The sequence below is a fragment of the Notothenia coriiceps genome, unplaced genomic scaffold, assembly GCF_000735185.1.
Source record: "Notothenia coriiceps isolate Sejong01 unplaced genomic scaffold, NC01 NC01_scaffold00026762, whole genome shotgun sequence".
Classification (NCBI taxonomy): Eukaryota; Metazoa; Chordata; class Actinopteri; order Perciformes; family Nototheniidae; genus Notothenia; species Notothenia coriiceps.
The window spans coordinates 20,870-38,312 of NW_011359463.1; the positions used below are offsets into that span (position 1 = coordinate 20,870).

The window sequence follows — 17,443 nt, forward strand, 5'->3', positions numbered from 1 at the left end:
GGTTGCTCATGTGCAGCGACCAAAAGATGGCTTCGAAGCGATTCTGGGACATTTTATCAGCTGGGAAGCTGAAGTTATATGGCCATGTAGTCCTCCAGTAGTCTGTTCGCTGGGGCACGTGAACTAGGCCTGTGAAAATGATAATGCCCAGGAAAATAAAAAACTCTTCCTGAGTCAGCACTTTCCAAACCATCTTCTTCCCTGCCTGCAATCTCTTCAGGGCGTTTGCAATTAGTGTGTTAATCACGGTATTGCCAAAAAATAATCTGAAGAGGGAGAGGGGAGACCATAATGCTGTGGTGTCAAACATAGGCCCTGGGATCCTGGCTGGCATGAACCTCAATGGCTCTGGACATATGTCATTCTCCTCTCTGCTGTGCCACCTGGGTTCTTCCTCTGTCGTTCTGGTAGAGGCCGACCCACCTCGGCCACGCTTCCTGGGTGCTACAGCTTTTTTTGATGCTTTTCCCTTTCCTTGTCTTTTGCACGGCGGCTCGAATGGTGCATCTTCATCAGAAGATGCAGGGGCAGGCTGAGTTACTGCTGGTGCAGATGCCCGGTGTCGTATCTTAGGTGTTGCTGGCTCTGAATGACGTCGTAGCTTGGACGCAGACGTTGATGGCTGTGATCCAGAAGCCATTTCATCATCGCCTTCCTCACTGTGAAAACAAATGTGGAAAAAACAAATAGATTAATTCTCTGGCTTGTACTTTCAAAAATGTAACTCAAATCAGAAATAATTTCTCTACAACAACAGCAGAACATCAATTTTGAGTGTGTGAAATAATAACATTATATCACTCAAAATGTATACCGTGTAAATTACGTGAGACGGGGTTCATATAATCTGTTCAATATTTAATAGATACTGAAGGTATTATCAATTATTACATTATCAAGTGAGTGTGGCTTCAATCTTCTCTACACTTTCATTGTATGGCTTAAAATCACTGCAAAATACTCTTGCTTGATCTTGATCATAAAATTAGGTTGACTTTACTTGCACATGCACATAGATTTTTTTGCCTCCTAAAATGTAAATCTACATCATGGGACCTGAACATGAGGCTTTCGAGTCTTTGGAGTTACTGCAGAGAGGCCAGCTAAATCATTTTTGGAATTTATTTTGTATCCCTTAGTAATATTTAATATTAAATAAATACATTACAGTTACATGAATCCAACATATTATTAAGAAAGGTACTTTCGTTTATCGTGTGGCGCCCATCACAAGGAGAAAACTATTTTTTTAAATAAGGTTTTGAATGCACCATGAAAAGGTACATTTTTTAATATAAATGTTTTTATAATTTAAATGTATTAAAACGCTTCTTGTTTATTCACAGAAGATATCTTAAAAGAGCGAAAGCCTCATTAAACTTCATTCACAAAAAATGAACCTAATAGTTTGTCATCACAATTCCTATTTTTAGTTTGGCGTAAATTATTAAAATCTGTTACTTTTCCATAATCATGCCATCATGAACACCAAGTGAGCTTTTAAACAATGACAACTTAACATAAGGAGTATCAGGAGAAGATTCTCCATGTTATTATTATTGTTCTGACTCTTCTGCATCACATACCTCTGTACCCTGTGTTGTGAGTCACACTGTGAGCATGTCAATAACACCTTTCATAATGTCAGTGTCTCTAGTGAAGCCTCACCACTTCTTGTTTTGTCTCTATCTCTCTGTTTATTGCTTCAACGTGGAAGTGTGTACTTTGAGTTTCCACAGCTGCTGTGTTCTAAAACTAAATTACAGAGTTACTGGTTTTGATATGTTTAAAACTGTGATTATGTATTTATTATCATTTAATGTCGAATTCATTTCATTTTTAAATCTCTTTTTACTTGTATGGATGGACATGCAACCATTATTTTATTTATGATAATCAAAGAGTTACCATTTGATGACCACTTCCTATTTTTGTCTTGTAATCATGGCTTTCTGTCACGATCCAGGTGGTTTTTCGGGACAATGAACCGCATTGAGGCTCAGAGCCACCTGATGGGAACAGGAAATGACTCGGGAGCTTTCCTCATCCGTCACAGCGAGAAAGACCACGTGGGATACGTTCTGTCAGGTGAGACAAGAAGGAGAGTGGCGAAATGGGAACGAGATGCGAGTCATGTCACTAGGTCTAGGCAATATAGCAACATTATATATATATATATGGATATTGTGATATGAGACTAGATATCATGGTAGATTGTGGATATTGTAATATAAGTGTTGTGTTTTCTTGGTTTTTAAAGGCTGATCATATCAACATTACTAATGTTTTTTTTTCCAAAATGGTATTGTGTTAATATTTAATGGAAGGGCCAATAGTCAACCCTAAAATGTTGTTATAATATTGATAGAGGTAATGTATTAAAGGTCCCATGTCATGGCCATTTCTACTGATCATAATTCCATTGTTGAGGTCTACTAGAATAGATTTATATTGTGCAATTTTCCAAAATCACATTGGTTTCTCATACAGCACCTCTGTATAGTATGTGTATTCCTTCTCTGTCCTAAACGGCTTGTTGGAGCTCCTGCCCCCCCCCTGTGAGCCCAGTGGCCGTCTGCGAGACAGCGAGACACAGCGAATACCCAAGACTACTTATTTTATTTTTGTCTTTCATCTTCTCTGTCACTTTGCTGTTGGATTGCTGTAAAGATTCTGAAATGTGTCAAATATAATGATAGCAGTCTGCCTTAGGATGTGGTAGTTTGTGAAGGAAAGAACTAGGAACCTAAGATAAGAGTTTTACACATACTCAATCAAATACTGTCTAATTCATGTTTAGATAAATAAATACATCTTCCGGAAAAATTACACGTGACACTAGCAGCACATGAATGAAAAAACACTAATCTCAAGTGCACCAGTATGCCCTTTTACACAAACACCTATACAAGTATGTAAAAATAAATATGAACCCTGCCAGAATTGACAAAGCTCAGTCACATTATACCTCTGACTGTATTTTCTTCCTTCCTGCTAAATGCCCATCCCTATATTTCCTTCACTGATGCCCTTTCAAAGAGCAACAGCACAACCGTAACCACAGAAAATGTCAGTATTTATTTTTTTCCTTCATATCATGCAGGATACTAATTCGTACCTTTCAACATGACCTACAAAACTTTCTACCAGAGCCACAACAGCCAAACCTGTAACACACAACTCGGAATGAAATTGCAATACACTATCAGCTTGCTTTCTATTTTACATTTCTTTGAAATCTTTTGCGGAAACTCAGTTTTTGTACCTGTTATGAAGCATGTTTATATGCCCTGACCAATCATTGAAAATCTAAAATAGTTCCCAGGATGTTCTGCGATACATGTTTGTGAGACATCTCAGATGCTGTTTTGGTGCTTTTTTTTTTAAAGCAGCTTAGTACTTATAGGTCTATTAACCAATATTAAGATAAATCCAAGTGAGAAAAATGTAAGTGAGGCTAAGGTCTTTGTGTTGTACTTTTCTAATGACCTCTGCTTTTCTCTGACTGTCTGTATGTCTGTGAATCTTTCTGCAGTGAAGGCGAGCGTTCGGGTGAAGCATTTCAAGGTGCACACAGCAAATGAGACTAATTTCTACATAGAGCACAACCTCCAGGTCACCTCCCTGATCGACTTGGTGGAGCACTACTGCGCCAACGAGCTGAACAACACCGGCACGCTTGGAAACCCCTGCAAGAGGGTAGGAGGTTATTCTCTCTATCTTTATTGTTCCTTTTTTCTTCTGCATATGAGAAAACAAGAAGTGTGGACACAGTTCAAACTTAAGTACAGCTGTTGTACTTGTTTTGAGTGGAGGTGTGTTATGTTGTTGCATTCGAGCCTCAATGCGAAATTCACAAAAGGAAATCATGCAACAAATATGCAGAAGCTGGCAGGAAGCCAACTATAATGCTTCAAAATAAAAATGCAACACTAAGTCCAAGAGACATGTCAAACTCAATGCTATGATGTAGAAATACACTGTTATAAGGAAGTAAAAGAACAAACATATAAGCATCAATATACAACTAAATTAACAAAAGTCAAAGTACTCAGGACAAATGCAACATTTTTCTAATGTAATGAGTAAAGGGTATAAGTAGCAGTGAATGGAAATACTCATAATAAAGAGGACCTCGAAGTATAATGCTTTAGTTAATAACTCGCGACCCCTCAGCAGGAATTTTCAAATCGATTAAAGCTCTATAGAAATCTTAGTGATGGATATTCTCAGCACAGAATCGCTCTTTGTTTACATTCATAATGTAAAAATAAAGACCTAACAGACTTGGAAAAATAGACCTATCCTGCCATGAAGGTGCCTTGTTAACACATTGTGTAGCAGAAGCTATGAGTCGGAGGATTTACTTGTTGCTTTTGTCCAACATGATAATAAACTAAATAAATGTTGGTTTCTGACGGCAAGTTAGACAAAATAAGACATCAGATAACTTAACAGAAATTAATAGGATCATATTTCACTATTTTATGACATTTTAAAGACCAAACAACTAGTACAGAAAGTGATTGTCCAAAAATAAAACACAGTTGCAGCTCCAAACGTTATGCCGTACGTTTACATATTTCACATTTCCATGCAGTGATCCTGAAATTGAATGATAGATTGAAACAGATCTAATATACTTTAAACTTTAGCTTTCATGCATTGTCTACCATTTCTAATCTGTATTGATGTCCCTTTATGACCAACAATTGCGTGCACGTGTGTTTCCCTCATCAGAAAAAGCCTCCTACCACAGATCTGAGTCACTTTACGGTGGACGAGTGGGAGCTCCCGAAAGACGAGTTCACGCTGTTGGAGATGCTGGGCAGCGGATACTTCGCTGACGTCTACCGGGGGTGCTGGAAAAACCACATCAACGTCGCCATCAAGATCCTCAAAAGCGGTATTTGTTTATTTGTTTATTTCTCTTAAAGCTCGATTTAATATATTTATGAACATTAGGAGTTGTTTAGGTTCTAAACTCTTCAAAAACCAAACAGAACAGCTTGAAAAGGTTTTAAATACAGAAATATTTATTTGAGCTCCTTTTACATGCAATATGTTGCTAATATAGGCTGAGAAAAAAGGGGAAACTGTCTAAAAATGTGTTAGAAAAAATATCTGATATATGGTGAAAGCACTTTAATGTGACTGTTCACAACTAAATAGTTTGTTGACCCTGTCATTATTTATTTGTATAGTGTAGTTATTTAAACGTTTTGATACATTCAGATGTTATGGGTACGTAAAGGCTTAATCCTAAAGAAAGAATTAGAGGCTTTAAAGAAATACGGACACAATACATTTGACTTCTTTAAATTCTCTTGAATCAAAGTAATCTGAGTAAATCGGAACAATAAGTCACATTGATGATTCACTTCAGTAACTTTGACACAAAAGTGGCATTTCCTCGTGGTTCTCAAATGTGAAATTATTTTGCTTTTCCTTCTCTTGTCAAATTAAAATCTGCAAAGTAAAGATATCAAATAAAATGTGGTTCAATATTTCCCTCTTGAATGTAATGGACTAGAAGTACAAAGGAGCAGAACATTTTAAAACATCGTCCTCCTCAAGATTGAACATAATTATAGTTCTTGAGTAAATACGCAGCTTTTGTTTTCTTAACAGTGTTGTGCAAAAATAAAAGTATGCATTGTGGATAACATGTTGGACCACATTTGAGAGAAACTGATGATGGACATAAGAAGTATGTAGTTAGATCTTCACGGCAATCCTCAGACGCCTCTCAGCTGAAAATTGTATCTGGCTTTTCAAGCTAAAGTGACACTCTGATCTACTGAACGTATAACCGCTGCTTTGTTGTGTAACGATGAGTAACATTATGTTTCCTGGTTGAGATTTTCATCATCTTTTGGCTCAAAGTATGTACCAACGTCACAATGTACGTCGTTGTAACAAACACCTGTAGAAAGCTGAGGTGGAATTAAACTAATTCCATTTACTCAAGTATTGTATTCACGTACTATTGGTTATGTACTTGTACTTTACTTGAGTATTTTCTTTTCATTCTTCTCTCTATCTGTAATATACCACATTTCAGAGGGAAATATTTTACCTTTTACTCCACTACATGTATCTGATAGTTAAAAGTATGTTAAATATATATGAGGAGTTTGATTATAAGAGCAGAGTTTTCATGAAAGAAAAATGGTTTCAATTTCTTCTTGACAACATGGTGAATCTGATTTATTTATGGAGGAATTAGTAATCCACTTATATACTGAAACAGCCACAGGGGACCTTTTTCTGCATTAAGAACTCTTACGTTTAATGCCTTAGGTACGATTTCCTCATTTTACTTACATACTTTTACATAAATAACATTGTGAATGCACTTTTTTAAGTGTGATATTAGTACTTCTACTAAGGGAAGGATCTCAAAACTTCCTACAACGCTGTTAGAGAAGTCAGTGAGACCATTATGAGGCGTGAATCAAAGCCACTCATACTTCAGTCTGTCAGGCAGCTCTCTCATTGGTTGACCTGATGACTCATTGTTCGAAAATACCATAAAACTCCTCCAAACAGGAAGTAGAGACTAAACTATCTTCTTATTTCGATGAATCACTGTCTAAACATACCTTTAGACAGAAACCCAGGCCAGTTTATTGTAAATGACTCTAGATCATATTTCCGATCAATGGTTTATGACACAGATAACTAATGTAATAAAACGTAATATTTACTAATCATCGTTGTGCATCGTTTTAGTGAAGAGAATGTAAGGTCAACAACAAGTTGTAACATCATTGGCTGAATTACCATCAAAATGAAGTAGAGGCTTTACAAAAAAAAGTAGATTTTAGAAATGTTTACTTGATAAATGACTTTCCTGCCAACACAGTGGTGGTCCTCACTAATTGTTAAATACAAATAGAACTGTTTTGGTAATTAACAAAGCTATTTATTTGTATATCTAAATGTCAGGGTGTCCTCGGGGTCTTAAAAAGAATTTAAAGTTGATAAATCAATTCAGCGAAAATTAAGGCTATTAAAAAGTACTAAACGGCATTTCCCAAGGTATTACATTTTGTAGCTTGTTTTCAAGAAGTATATAAATTGTCCAAAGAGGTTGTATTCTACAGTCTGCCTGAATGTAATCATTGCGTAGGTGTGTAGTGTGATTCTGTGTAGTTTATTTATGGCATCCCGTTGGATTTGACGTCATCTGAACAGGACATCGCACGTTTACACCGGTTGTTAAACAACATCGTTATGGGGAAATGCAAGTCTGCGTCCAAATGGTTGGAAGATAAGGAGGAAGGACAATCAATACTGTATATAGTCAGATGTGTCACGAATGTAACCGGTTGAAACTCGAAGTGGCGATGAGGTCTTAAAATGTATAAAGGGTCTTAAAAAAGGTCTTCAAAGGGATTACATCTGACTTCAGGATTCCTGCATATACCCTGAATGTGCTCAATAGTTCATAAAAATAAGAACACTTAAATTATAATGCATTGTTTCGATTACCTTTTTGTTTGAATATCACCACATCAACAAAGTCTTAAAAAGGTTCTTTGCTTGTTAATGTCTGTCTGTGTATAGAATAGAATAGAATATATCTTTATTGTCATCATACAAAGTAAAAACAAAATTCCTTTGGCAACTCTCACTGCAGTAATAAAATAGACACAATAAATAAATAAGAGTGGTACAGAGCAGAGGTAGTAGCGATGACAGTGCAACGAGATAAAACTCAATGTGCATATTTACACTTACAGTCTAAAGGTATATTAGTAAACTAGCCATAAGTATTACTAAATAGTAATAGAGAGAGAGCCAAGCCGCTTGTCTGCACGTGCCGCCATCATGAATGAATGCCGAATATAGTTTTTAATTGAATGTAGCCCTGTGGTGAGGAAATCTGACCCTGAATACATCACATTTTGGCCATTACCGTGGCAACACATATTTACAGCCCACTTTATTATTTAGCCTTTTTTGGACTGTTTTGTTATTTCCCCTTGTTTGGGAAATTGGGAACATTTTCCTCAGAAATCTTTTAATCAGAAGATGCTGCTTACAAAAGGTGGAGAACCCCTGAAGTCATTGATTAATCTACTAACCACTTTAACACAACGTTATAAAATAGAAAATAGAAGGAAGGAATATGTGAACTAGCAGCAGCTGATATGTTTTTGTATGGATGTTGCAATAATCTTGAGGCTTGAAGCAGATGTAAAAACAGCTTTACAGAGTGAAACAGCTGATGAAATATAGATGAGCGTCTTTTGCTCTTGCATTCATTTTAGGGCAGATTGAGTCATGAAAGCGTTTCTTTTAACCACACCGCTACCACAATATTTATGCAAAGCAGTTGGATTTATTCTAATATTTATCTGTCATAAAGTACAGTAAGCTTTTACTGGAGAAGTATTTTTCATGTTGTTGTGTTGACTTGCATTTTAAATAACAGCTGTCTCTACACTCAGTGGCTCCATATTTTAACTTTCTTTTATTCTAACTGTCTGTTTCTAAACCATTCTGTGTTGGTAGTAGATTTTCACAATTGTCTTTGATAGAGGTGGTAGGATTTATTATAGTGACTACACAGATCGGGAAACTGGTGTGCGCTGCTTTGAATCTATTCGGTTTGGCTTTTACTGTTCTGGCCTTTTCTTAAAACAAGCAAAATCAAGAAATGTTACTATAACATACAAGAATAATAAATATGCAATTTGCTGAGAAAATTTAGATTATTTTTGCTGCTCTTTTAACACAAGTAAATCAATATATATAATTACAGTTCAATACATTGTTTAATTACCAGCTAACATGGTTTTTACGTTACATTGCATTTAGCTGACGCTTTTATCCAAAGCGACTTACAATAAGTGCATTCGACCAAGAAGATACAAACTTGAAGAAAACAGAATCATATAAGTACATCAGGTTTCATAGAGCTAAAACATTTCAAGTGCTACTCAACTGGCTTTAGATAAGCCAGTCCTTTATTAGTATATAAGTTAGCAGTTCTTTGTTAGTAATTCTATCGCTCGAAGTGGAGTCGAAAGAGATGAGTTTTCAGTCTGCGCCGGAAGATGTGCAAGCTATCTGCTGTCCTGATTTCAATGGGGAGCTCATTCCACCATTTTGGAGCTAGGATAGCAAACCCACGTGTTTTTGCTGATGGGAACTTGGGTCCCCCTCGCAGTGAGGGTGCAGCGAGCTGTTTGGCCGATGCAGAGCGGAGTGCACGTGCTGGGGTGTACGGTTTAACCATGTCCTGGATGTAGGAAGGGCCAGATCCATTCACAGCATGGTACGCAAGTACCATTGTCTTGAAGTGGATTCTAGCAGTTACCGGAAGCCAGTGAAGGGAGCGGAGGAGCGGCGTGGTGTGGGAAAATGTAGGAAGGTTGAAGACCAGACGAGCCGCTGCATTCTGGATGAGCTGCAGAGGTCGGATGGCACATGCAGGTAGACCAGCCAGGAGGGAGTTGCAGTAGTCTAGGCGTGAGATGACGAGAGCCTGGGCCAGAACCTGAGTCGCTTTCTGGGTCAGCTGGGGACGTATCCTCCTGATGTTGTAAAGCGTGTATCTGCAGCAGCGGGTTGTAGCAGCAATGTTTGCAGTGAAGGACAGTTTGTTATCTAGGGTCACACCCAGATTCCTTGCAGTCTGAGTTGGGGAAACAATAGAGGTGCCGATGTTGATTGTTAGGTCAAGAGTGGGACAATCTTTTCCGGGAAAGAAAATTGGGTTCAGTCTTGTCAAGGTTGAGCTTGATGTGGGGAGCAGACATCCACTGAGAGATGTCAGCTAGACAAGCAGAGATGCGTGCGACGACCTGGGTCTCTGAGCGGGGAAAGGACAGAATTAATTGGGTGTCGTCAGCGTAGCAGTGATATGAAAAACCATGCGGGCTAATGACTGATCCGAGCGAGTTTGTGTACAGAGAGAAGAGGAGGGGACCAAGAACAGAGCCCTGAGGGACCCCTGTAGTTAATTGACAAGGGTCGGACTCGGTTTGATGAAGATACAAAGATATACAAATAAAGCAGTGCTTCATGATTATCTTTTTTGAAAGACTATAAAATCAGGAAAGCACCAAACATAGGTTGGTTTAAGTGTGGTATATTTGTCCAACGGTTAACATGGTTTCCTTCTCTTCCTCTTTTCTCTTTATTCCTCTTTTCTGTTTCACATGCTTTTAATTCTCTCTCCATCTGTCGGCCTGTTTCTCTCTCCAGACTCTGAGTTGAACCACCGTGAGTTTCAGAGGGAAGTGCAGATCCTGAAAAGCCTCCGCCATCGTCACCTCATCTCTCTGTTTGCCACCTGCACGGCCTCTACTCCGTACTACATCATCACCGAGCTGATGGAGAAAGGCAGCCTGCTCGACTTACTCAGAGGTAAACCCCTCACTGTGGCACATACTTCTGTCTTTACGGAGGGAAAACTGAGCTTTATACCCCAGGGTTAAGGTCAAGGGGTTAAAGATTGTTCTTCTGGTTCGAAAGTTGTTGTAGGTATAAACTACATTCCAGTATTTCAAATTTAAATGTATAACTATAACTATATAAATATATGATTTAGAAAATGCACATGCACCTTAAGGTTATTTTAACTCTATAAGACATATTGCTTCTAAGTTTTTATCGCACTGCACTAGATAGCGTTTCAGCATTGACATTGTTATTTGCTTATATGCAAATAAGAACAAATGACCTAAAACCCGTCATGCCTGTCTGCATACCGGTGATTTGCTACTTGATTCAAAAGGAAAAAACACAATGTGCCAAGATTTAGCTTTAGCATCTAGCATTTAGATGTAGCATCTTAACTGTGCCAACAAAGTGCACCAGATTGATGCATTTAATGTTAAATATACAACATTTATGTTGAAAAATATTGTGCAGCCCTATTTTTAAACTATATTTGTTCTTTTTATTGTTTCAGGTCCAGAGGGGCGTAATCAAGACATTGCGGCCCTCGTTGACATGGGTGCCCAGGTGGCTGATGGGATGTCGTACCTGGAGCAAAATAACAGCATCCACAGAGATTTAGCGGCTCGAAATGTCCTGGTGGGGGAGGACTACATCTGTAAGGTGGCCGACTTTGGACTGGCCAGAGTGATCAAGGTAAGGGAGGAGGAGGTTATAAAGAGTCTTTTCTGAAGTCAAACCAAGCGGGCAGTTTGTTTAAGACAAAGCATTTGTCCTCCAGGAGCCTTTCTACATCACAGAAGATAAAAAGATTCCCTACAAGTGGAGCGCTCCTGAGGCCATCAGCCACGGGAAGTTCTCCAACAAGTCGGACGTCTGGTCTTTCGGTGTCCTGCTTTATGAGATTATGACACATGGAGGCACTCCTTACCCAGGTTGGTGGAATAAAATGTTGCAAAACTATCCTTTAAAGGCATTGCCCCTGTGTCTGTCACAACCCTAATGCTCACATTTGTTGATGCAGCTTAGGGGGGTGCAGCGGGTCTATCTAATGCAAACGTGGCATGAAATTACACAGACCGAATCCGGAATTTAGTCTTAACAAGTATTAACCCCGCAGCCCTACCATTACTAACCTTACAGAACATATATGTTGACTCTCAACACATTCTGCTCATTTTAAGGTTGACAGTGCTTGAATATAATCAAAGATGATGAAATTAAGTAAGAATTTCCCTACAAAGATTAACCATTTTGGGGAACTGAAAGTAAACAACAATTTTTAGCATTTATATTTATATACTTTTGTGGTTTAGCAGTGACGTGTACTGTATAGTTACTGTGTGAATGATGGAAATACGTCTGCAGTACTTGCTTTTGAAAGTTTCACAACCTAATAACAACTAAAGCTTGCAGAAGAGTACATTTAGGAAGCCTCCAGGTGTATCTACAGGTCTTTTAAATGGATATAAATGACCCCCCTCACCATTTCTCCTCTCCCTCAGCCTTTAGCAACCAGGAAGTTTTCGAGCAGGTGTCAAACGGCTACAGGATGTCGGCGCCGTCCAACTGCCCCAACTCGCTCTATGAAATCATGCTGCAATGTTGGAGCTTCGAGCCTGATGACCGGCCGGACTTCAAGACCGTCAAAGCCAAACTGGACAGCAGCTTCTACGAGCTGGAGTGATTCTTCAGGCTTTTGCTTGAAAGGACATTGATTGTGTGTGTGTGTGTGTGTGTGTGTGTGTGTGTGTGTGTGTGTGTGTGTGTGTGTGTGTGTGTGTGTGTGTGTGTGTGTAAACCTACAAAGCCTGATGTATTTTATTCAGTCCACAAGGCCTGCAACTATTAATTATTTCCATCATTGAATAATCTGAAGTTTTTTTCTTTTTTTTAAGAGCTGAAACATTTTCAAAAGAAGAACTCTAGTCATTTTTTAAAGTAAAAATAAAATAAATCTCTTCAGCTTGTACAGTGTGAGCATTTGAAGTTTTATCTAGTTGTATGTAACGATATATTGGAATATCTTTAGGTTATGGTCTACTTGTAGGATAAAAAATACATTACATTATGTTCATTTGGGCTCTAAAGGGACTCTAAACTCAGACTGTGTTGCCAACAGTTTCCATTAATTGGTGCCGGAGGAAATGCAAGTAGAACAAATGTCTTCAACTAATATTTTGAGTCATGACAACCTCAAAAGCAATAAAGAGAAATACACCACAACCTCAAAAGCAGCAGCCTTCAGGAATATAATTTTGCAAGATCAAATGTCTCACTTGTTAAACTCTGTCTGCAATATAAACCTTTGGCCAGCAAGGGGCAGCGCAGTCACATCTGAAGATTGTCTTGCATTCTTTTCTAATAAGTGATGCACAAATGACTCACAATTGCTTTCCTACAGAACAAACCCATCCAGTATTTCAACAGTTTCTCTCAAAAATAACCAAATCTAAGCTGCTATAAACTGTAATTGGATAAGAAGTCACATTAATCTACCTTGCCGTCTTAAAGTCACTTCTTGCATCAGTAACAAATCAGCACTCCTTGAAACAAGCAATGAGACCAACGAGTCATTATTTTATTCAAAAAAGTTGCTTAAAGTTGTGTAATATGATTGTATTTCTTCTTCCTTAATCTTAGGAAGGCTTAGAGAGTTCCTGATCTCCAGGTAAAAATAACTACCAATAATAAACTACTTAATCAACTATATTTGAACATATCTTTGATTTAATGTCCCATTTTGTAACCAGTTCTTTTAAATTGTCATTGAGTGTTTTATCATCTATGTTGCTGATGAAACGCACTGCAACACCTTCACATTATTTTTAGAGTCAGACATGTAACTGATTCACTGCAGCAGCAGAAGGACTGTCTGACTTTGGAGTCTTATCAAACTCCGGCCTAACCAAAACAACTTCTGTGAACGTTTTTCCAGTGAAATCTGATGCCACCACAACGTGACTCACTGCATAGGGTCCTCTGTAGAGGATACCTTTTGTATTGTACCTGTCTTTGTGCCATTTAATATGCAATGACGTTCTGAATCTATAACTAATGTAAAAATAATGACTAAGTATTGAATAGTGTGTGTTTTTTATTGCTCACCTTCAGACTATTAAACAGAAAACATCCAAGGTACACATTTAGGTGTTTCTTTTAAAGGTCCCCTATTATACTGTTTTTCATCAATATATTATAGGTCTCAGATATATACAAAACAGGTGTTTGGCTCCAAACACCAAACAGATCATTGCAGCATCCCATAATCCCCTCTGTCTCAGCCCTGTTTCAAAAGTGCTGATTCTCTGTCTGTTACTTTAGATGAAAATAAGGAGCCCCTCCCCACACCCCTCTGAGAGATATTTGGTTAAAAAGAACACAAAGGTGCTCTAGGAGGAGATTCAGGTGATAAGGTGGGGGGGGGGTTACCTTGGTTGGTGATTGGCTAATGGTTGCACAAGCCAAAACATCGTTATGACATCATAAAGTGGCCAAAATCTGATCAGCTCATTTTCAGACAGGTTTTTATATAAATGGATCAGGACAAAAAGAGAGGGGTCTTTGTTCTTGACACTTTCAGAATCTCTTCACACAGAGGGGACACATGTTGATGTATAAAATACATGAAAAAGTGGATTTTGCATAATAGGTGACCTTTAACTAACTTTGCCAATTTGATTCTGTAGATTTATCCTAAATTGACCAAAAGTTAGTATAAGACAAGACTTATTGACATTTTAAACATAACATTTCAGGGAACTGTTAAGATAATGTACAAAATATTGTGAAACTAAATGGTTATATCCTATTTACCCTTTTCCCCTGTAGTGTGTTGCACAACACGATTGAAGTTTTCTTCTCAAACTCTGAGCCAGAAGTCTCCACTTCAGCAGAACTTACATACTCCTTCCAGTTTCTTTCATATTTATATCCAGGAGGTTATTCAGAGAGGGTGACTCATATATCATTCATAGTCTGATTTATAAATACACGTGTGTGTGTGTGTGTGTGTGTGTGTGTGTGTGTGTGTGTGTGTGTGTGTGTGTGTGTGTGTGTGTGTGTGTGTGTGTGTGTTCGTCAGGTTAACTGAGGTCTCTATGAATAGAGTACGTTCTGAAATAGGGTCAGAGCCTCAGATTCATCTTAGGTGAACTCAAATCGTCAAAGCCTTAATGAGGAAATCGTAATCAACACAATGCATTGCAATAAATGAACCTCTGAAAGAAGCTTTTTGGGGGAATTTCAGGAGCTCAAACTTTCAAACAACAAAGCTGACTAAAAAAACAGCTACAGTCAATTCATGTATTTAAGTGTCTATGATTGTAAAGTGTAATGAAGCACAGAAAAACAGTACTTTCTCAAGATATATAACTTTCATCACAGTTTTTCTTGCATCTGTTTTTAAAATGTTGGTTTCAGAATACAGAATATTTGTCAGGATCAGATCCCATACCCACAAAAAGTCTGATCCCCATTCAGCTTTGTGATCATAAGCTCTGGGAGTGTCCCGCCCCCGAATGGGAAAACTGCCAAGATTCTTTTTTTTCTTTTTTTAATTATCATCCGGTTCCTCCAGTAGTGTTTCCCCTCATCAGACAGCTGCCTTGAACCTGCTCACCCTGAGCGCCTGGCAGGCACCACAGCAGAATGCCATTCAAACAAAAACACACACACACACACACACACACACACACACACACACACACACACACTAAATGTACAGTACATTAAAGCAGATAGTATCAGTTTTAATACTGTCCCAACTTTTTACTACAAGCTGATTCTGAGAATAAAGCACCCTCACTGCAAAAAGTCACTCTGAAGAAAAAGGGTAAACATAACATTCATAAGAACTAACGTTAAAAGTAGCAAAAACATACATGTCTTTATATTTCTGAGTAGATGTATTGATGTTTATACACAATGGGTATTCATGATATCTGGACAATAGGTCCCACTGAATAGTCGTGTGATGTGTGTATGTTCAGATTAGAATCCATTAAAAAAGACTACACTGATTTACTTTGGTGTATGTACTCTCTTTTACCCGTGCTCAGATAACATTGAGCCACAAGAACAGACATTATTTCACCGTGACGACGCGACATGCAGACAGGCGCTGACTGTGAACAAACTGGATCAGCAACACATTTGGGGTCAAGTGTGTTCAACAAAAGATACTTTGTCTCCTCAGATCTCTTCGTGCTGATGAGAGATGATTCTGCATAATTCCGGTTTACAGATTTGACATTTCAATCAGGTTTTTTTATTTTTGGGTTGAATCCTATAATATCTGCATGTGACACTATACCACGGTTTGGTTAAGATCTGCTTATCTTAGTCAATTAAAAACACTTCATAATCGTAATGAAGGCCAGTGCTTACTGTTGTTAGAACATTGCTCAAGCACCCATCTTTACTGTAATATACTTCTCTAGTTTTACCATTTATATGTATCAAAACTGACAGTAATAAGTTACAAACAGGTCACAATTGGTATTCTGATATAAAAAAACAATGTTAGTGTTTCCCCCCCGCTCCTCCGTTTCCAGTAAAAGTTAGTTTCTCCAACTTAAAAAAAATGCTTAAAACTAAACAGAAACACTAAATGGGATCTAGCCTTAGTTTGTATTAAAAGATACAATGTTTGAGATTACTTTGACATCTCTTTCTGAGGAGAAATGAAGAGGAGTTTGTTTACAGTCTCTTCACTCTTTTCCTGCCACTCCAGCTTCCCGTCACCTTTATGCAGAGTGACCTTTGTACAGACTAAACTTCATACAAGGAAATGGCCCAGTGAGGAGAACACAGCGCAGCGGAGTTCTGCCATCGGTGTTATTACTGTAATGCCCATACTGTGTAATGTGAGTGCAGTGCAACAACACATGCACTGTGTGTGTGTTGTTTTGCTGGACCTACATGTTCTGGTTATTAGTATAGGAACATATACAGAGCTCTGCAACTGAAGGAAGCACATAAAGACATGACCAAAAACATAAAGGTGATACATTTATGCGTTTGAGGATGGAGAAATGTAACAAAAATATCAACAAAGTGTGCAATATAAAATGTTTTAGTTTGAGGCTTGGATGTATAAAGAGAACTGGATGCACTGTATGTTGATTGTGTATATATAGGATATACATATTTTATACATATTTGTATTTTTGTATTTGGGATTGTTGGAAACGTTATTTCGATCTCTGTCTGTACACACAAACTGAAAGATTGACATTAAAGCTGACTTTCTATGTATCTATTGAAAGGTGCTCAGTGGTGCATGAAGCCAACATTGCTCTACCGGTCTCGGGTCATTCACAGGAACTAAGGAGGGACATTTGAGGGACTGGATTGGGCTTTTTACAACAATGATTGACATAAACTCTATCCAAGTGTGCATACCGGGAAGTTTAATTACCTCAAAACACATTATCTGCTGATTACATACGTCTCTTTCGAAGTGAAAATCAATTGGCAAAATGTATTTTCGGGCCAAATCCCTGGTTTTGCAATTGCAAATTTGCTTGGAGCCCAGCTTGACTTGGCAGGAAGAGACTGAAAGGATTATTAAGATTTACACAGATGTTACCAATGGGGTTAATCCTCAATATGGACGATGAATGTGTCAGTTTGCATAGGAGGACGTTTTGTAATGTCTTTCTGTCTTCTGGTTAATCTTGTATGACTCATGACTTTAGCTTTTTCTTGTTTGAAAAATAGCAGGCATCTGTTTATTTTTGTTGTTAGTCCGCATTCATTCTTTTTGACAATCCAGGGAGCATTACAAACAAAAACGCAGTAGACGCAAACAATCTCTAAGATTGATTTTTCAAAACCTGGAATAATCCAAAGGCGACTATCTGCATGAAGAGGTACTACAAGGTGGAAGTGAGAAAATATACAAGTCATCGTGATGAGGAGTCGTCTCACAGGGGTTGGATGTTTATCAAGTCTGAGAGAATGAAAGAATGAAAAGGACAGGAAGGACACTAGACCGTTGTTTCCACATGTTGAGAAGAATAGA

General features: G+C 38.1%; 1 protein-coding gene across 1 annotated transcript in view; it reads left to right on the top strand.

Moving 5' to 3' along the window:
- LOC104957326 (protein-tyrosine kinase 6-like) overlaps window positions 1-13,539 on the top strand; it is a 33,204-nt gene extending 19,665 nt beyond the window's left edge. Inside the window, exons 2-8 of the mRNA XM_010784948.1 lie at window positions 1,967-2,088; window positions 3,536-3,699; window positions 4,741-4,906; window positions 10,222-10,383; window positions 10,931-11,112; window positions 11,198-11,351; window positions 11,922-13,539. Of these exons, the coding sequence (XP_010783250.1) occupies window positions 1,967-2,088; window positions 3,536-3,699; window positions 4,741-4,906; window positions 10,222-10,383; window positions 10,931-11,112; window positions 11,198-11,351; window positions 11,922-12,103 (1,132 nt within the window). The 3' untranslated portion in view covers window positions 12,104-13,539. The remainder of the gene's footprint in view (window positions 1-1,966; window positions 2,089-3,535; window positions 3,700-4,740; window positions 4,907-10,221; window positions 10,384-10,930; window positions 11,113-11,197; window positions 11,352-11,921) is intronic.
- The last annotated feature ends 3,904 nt before the right edge of the window (window positions 13,540-17,443 follow it).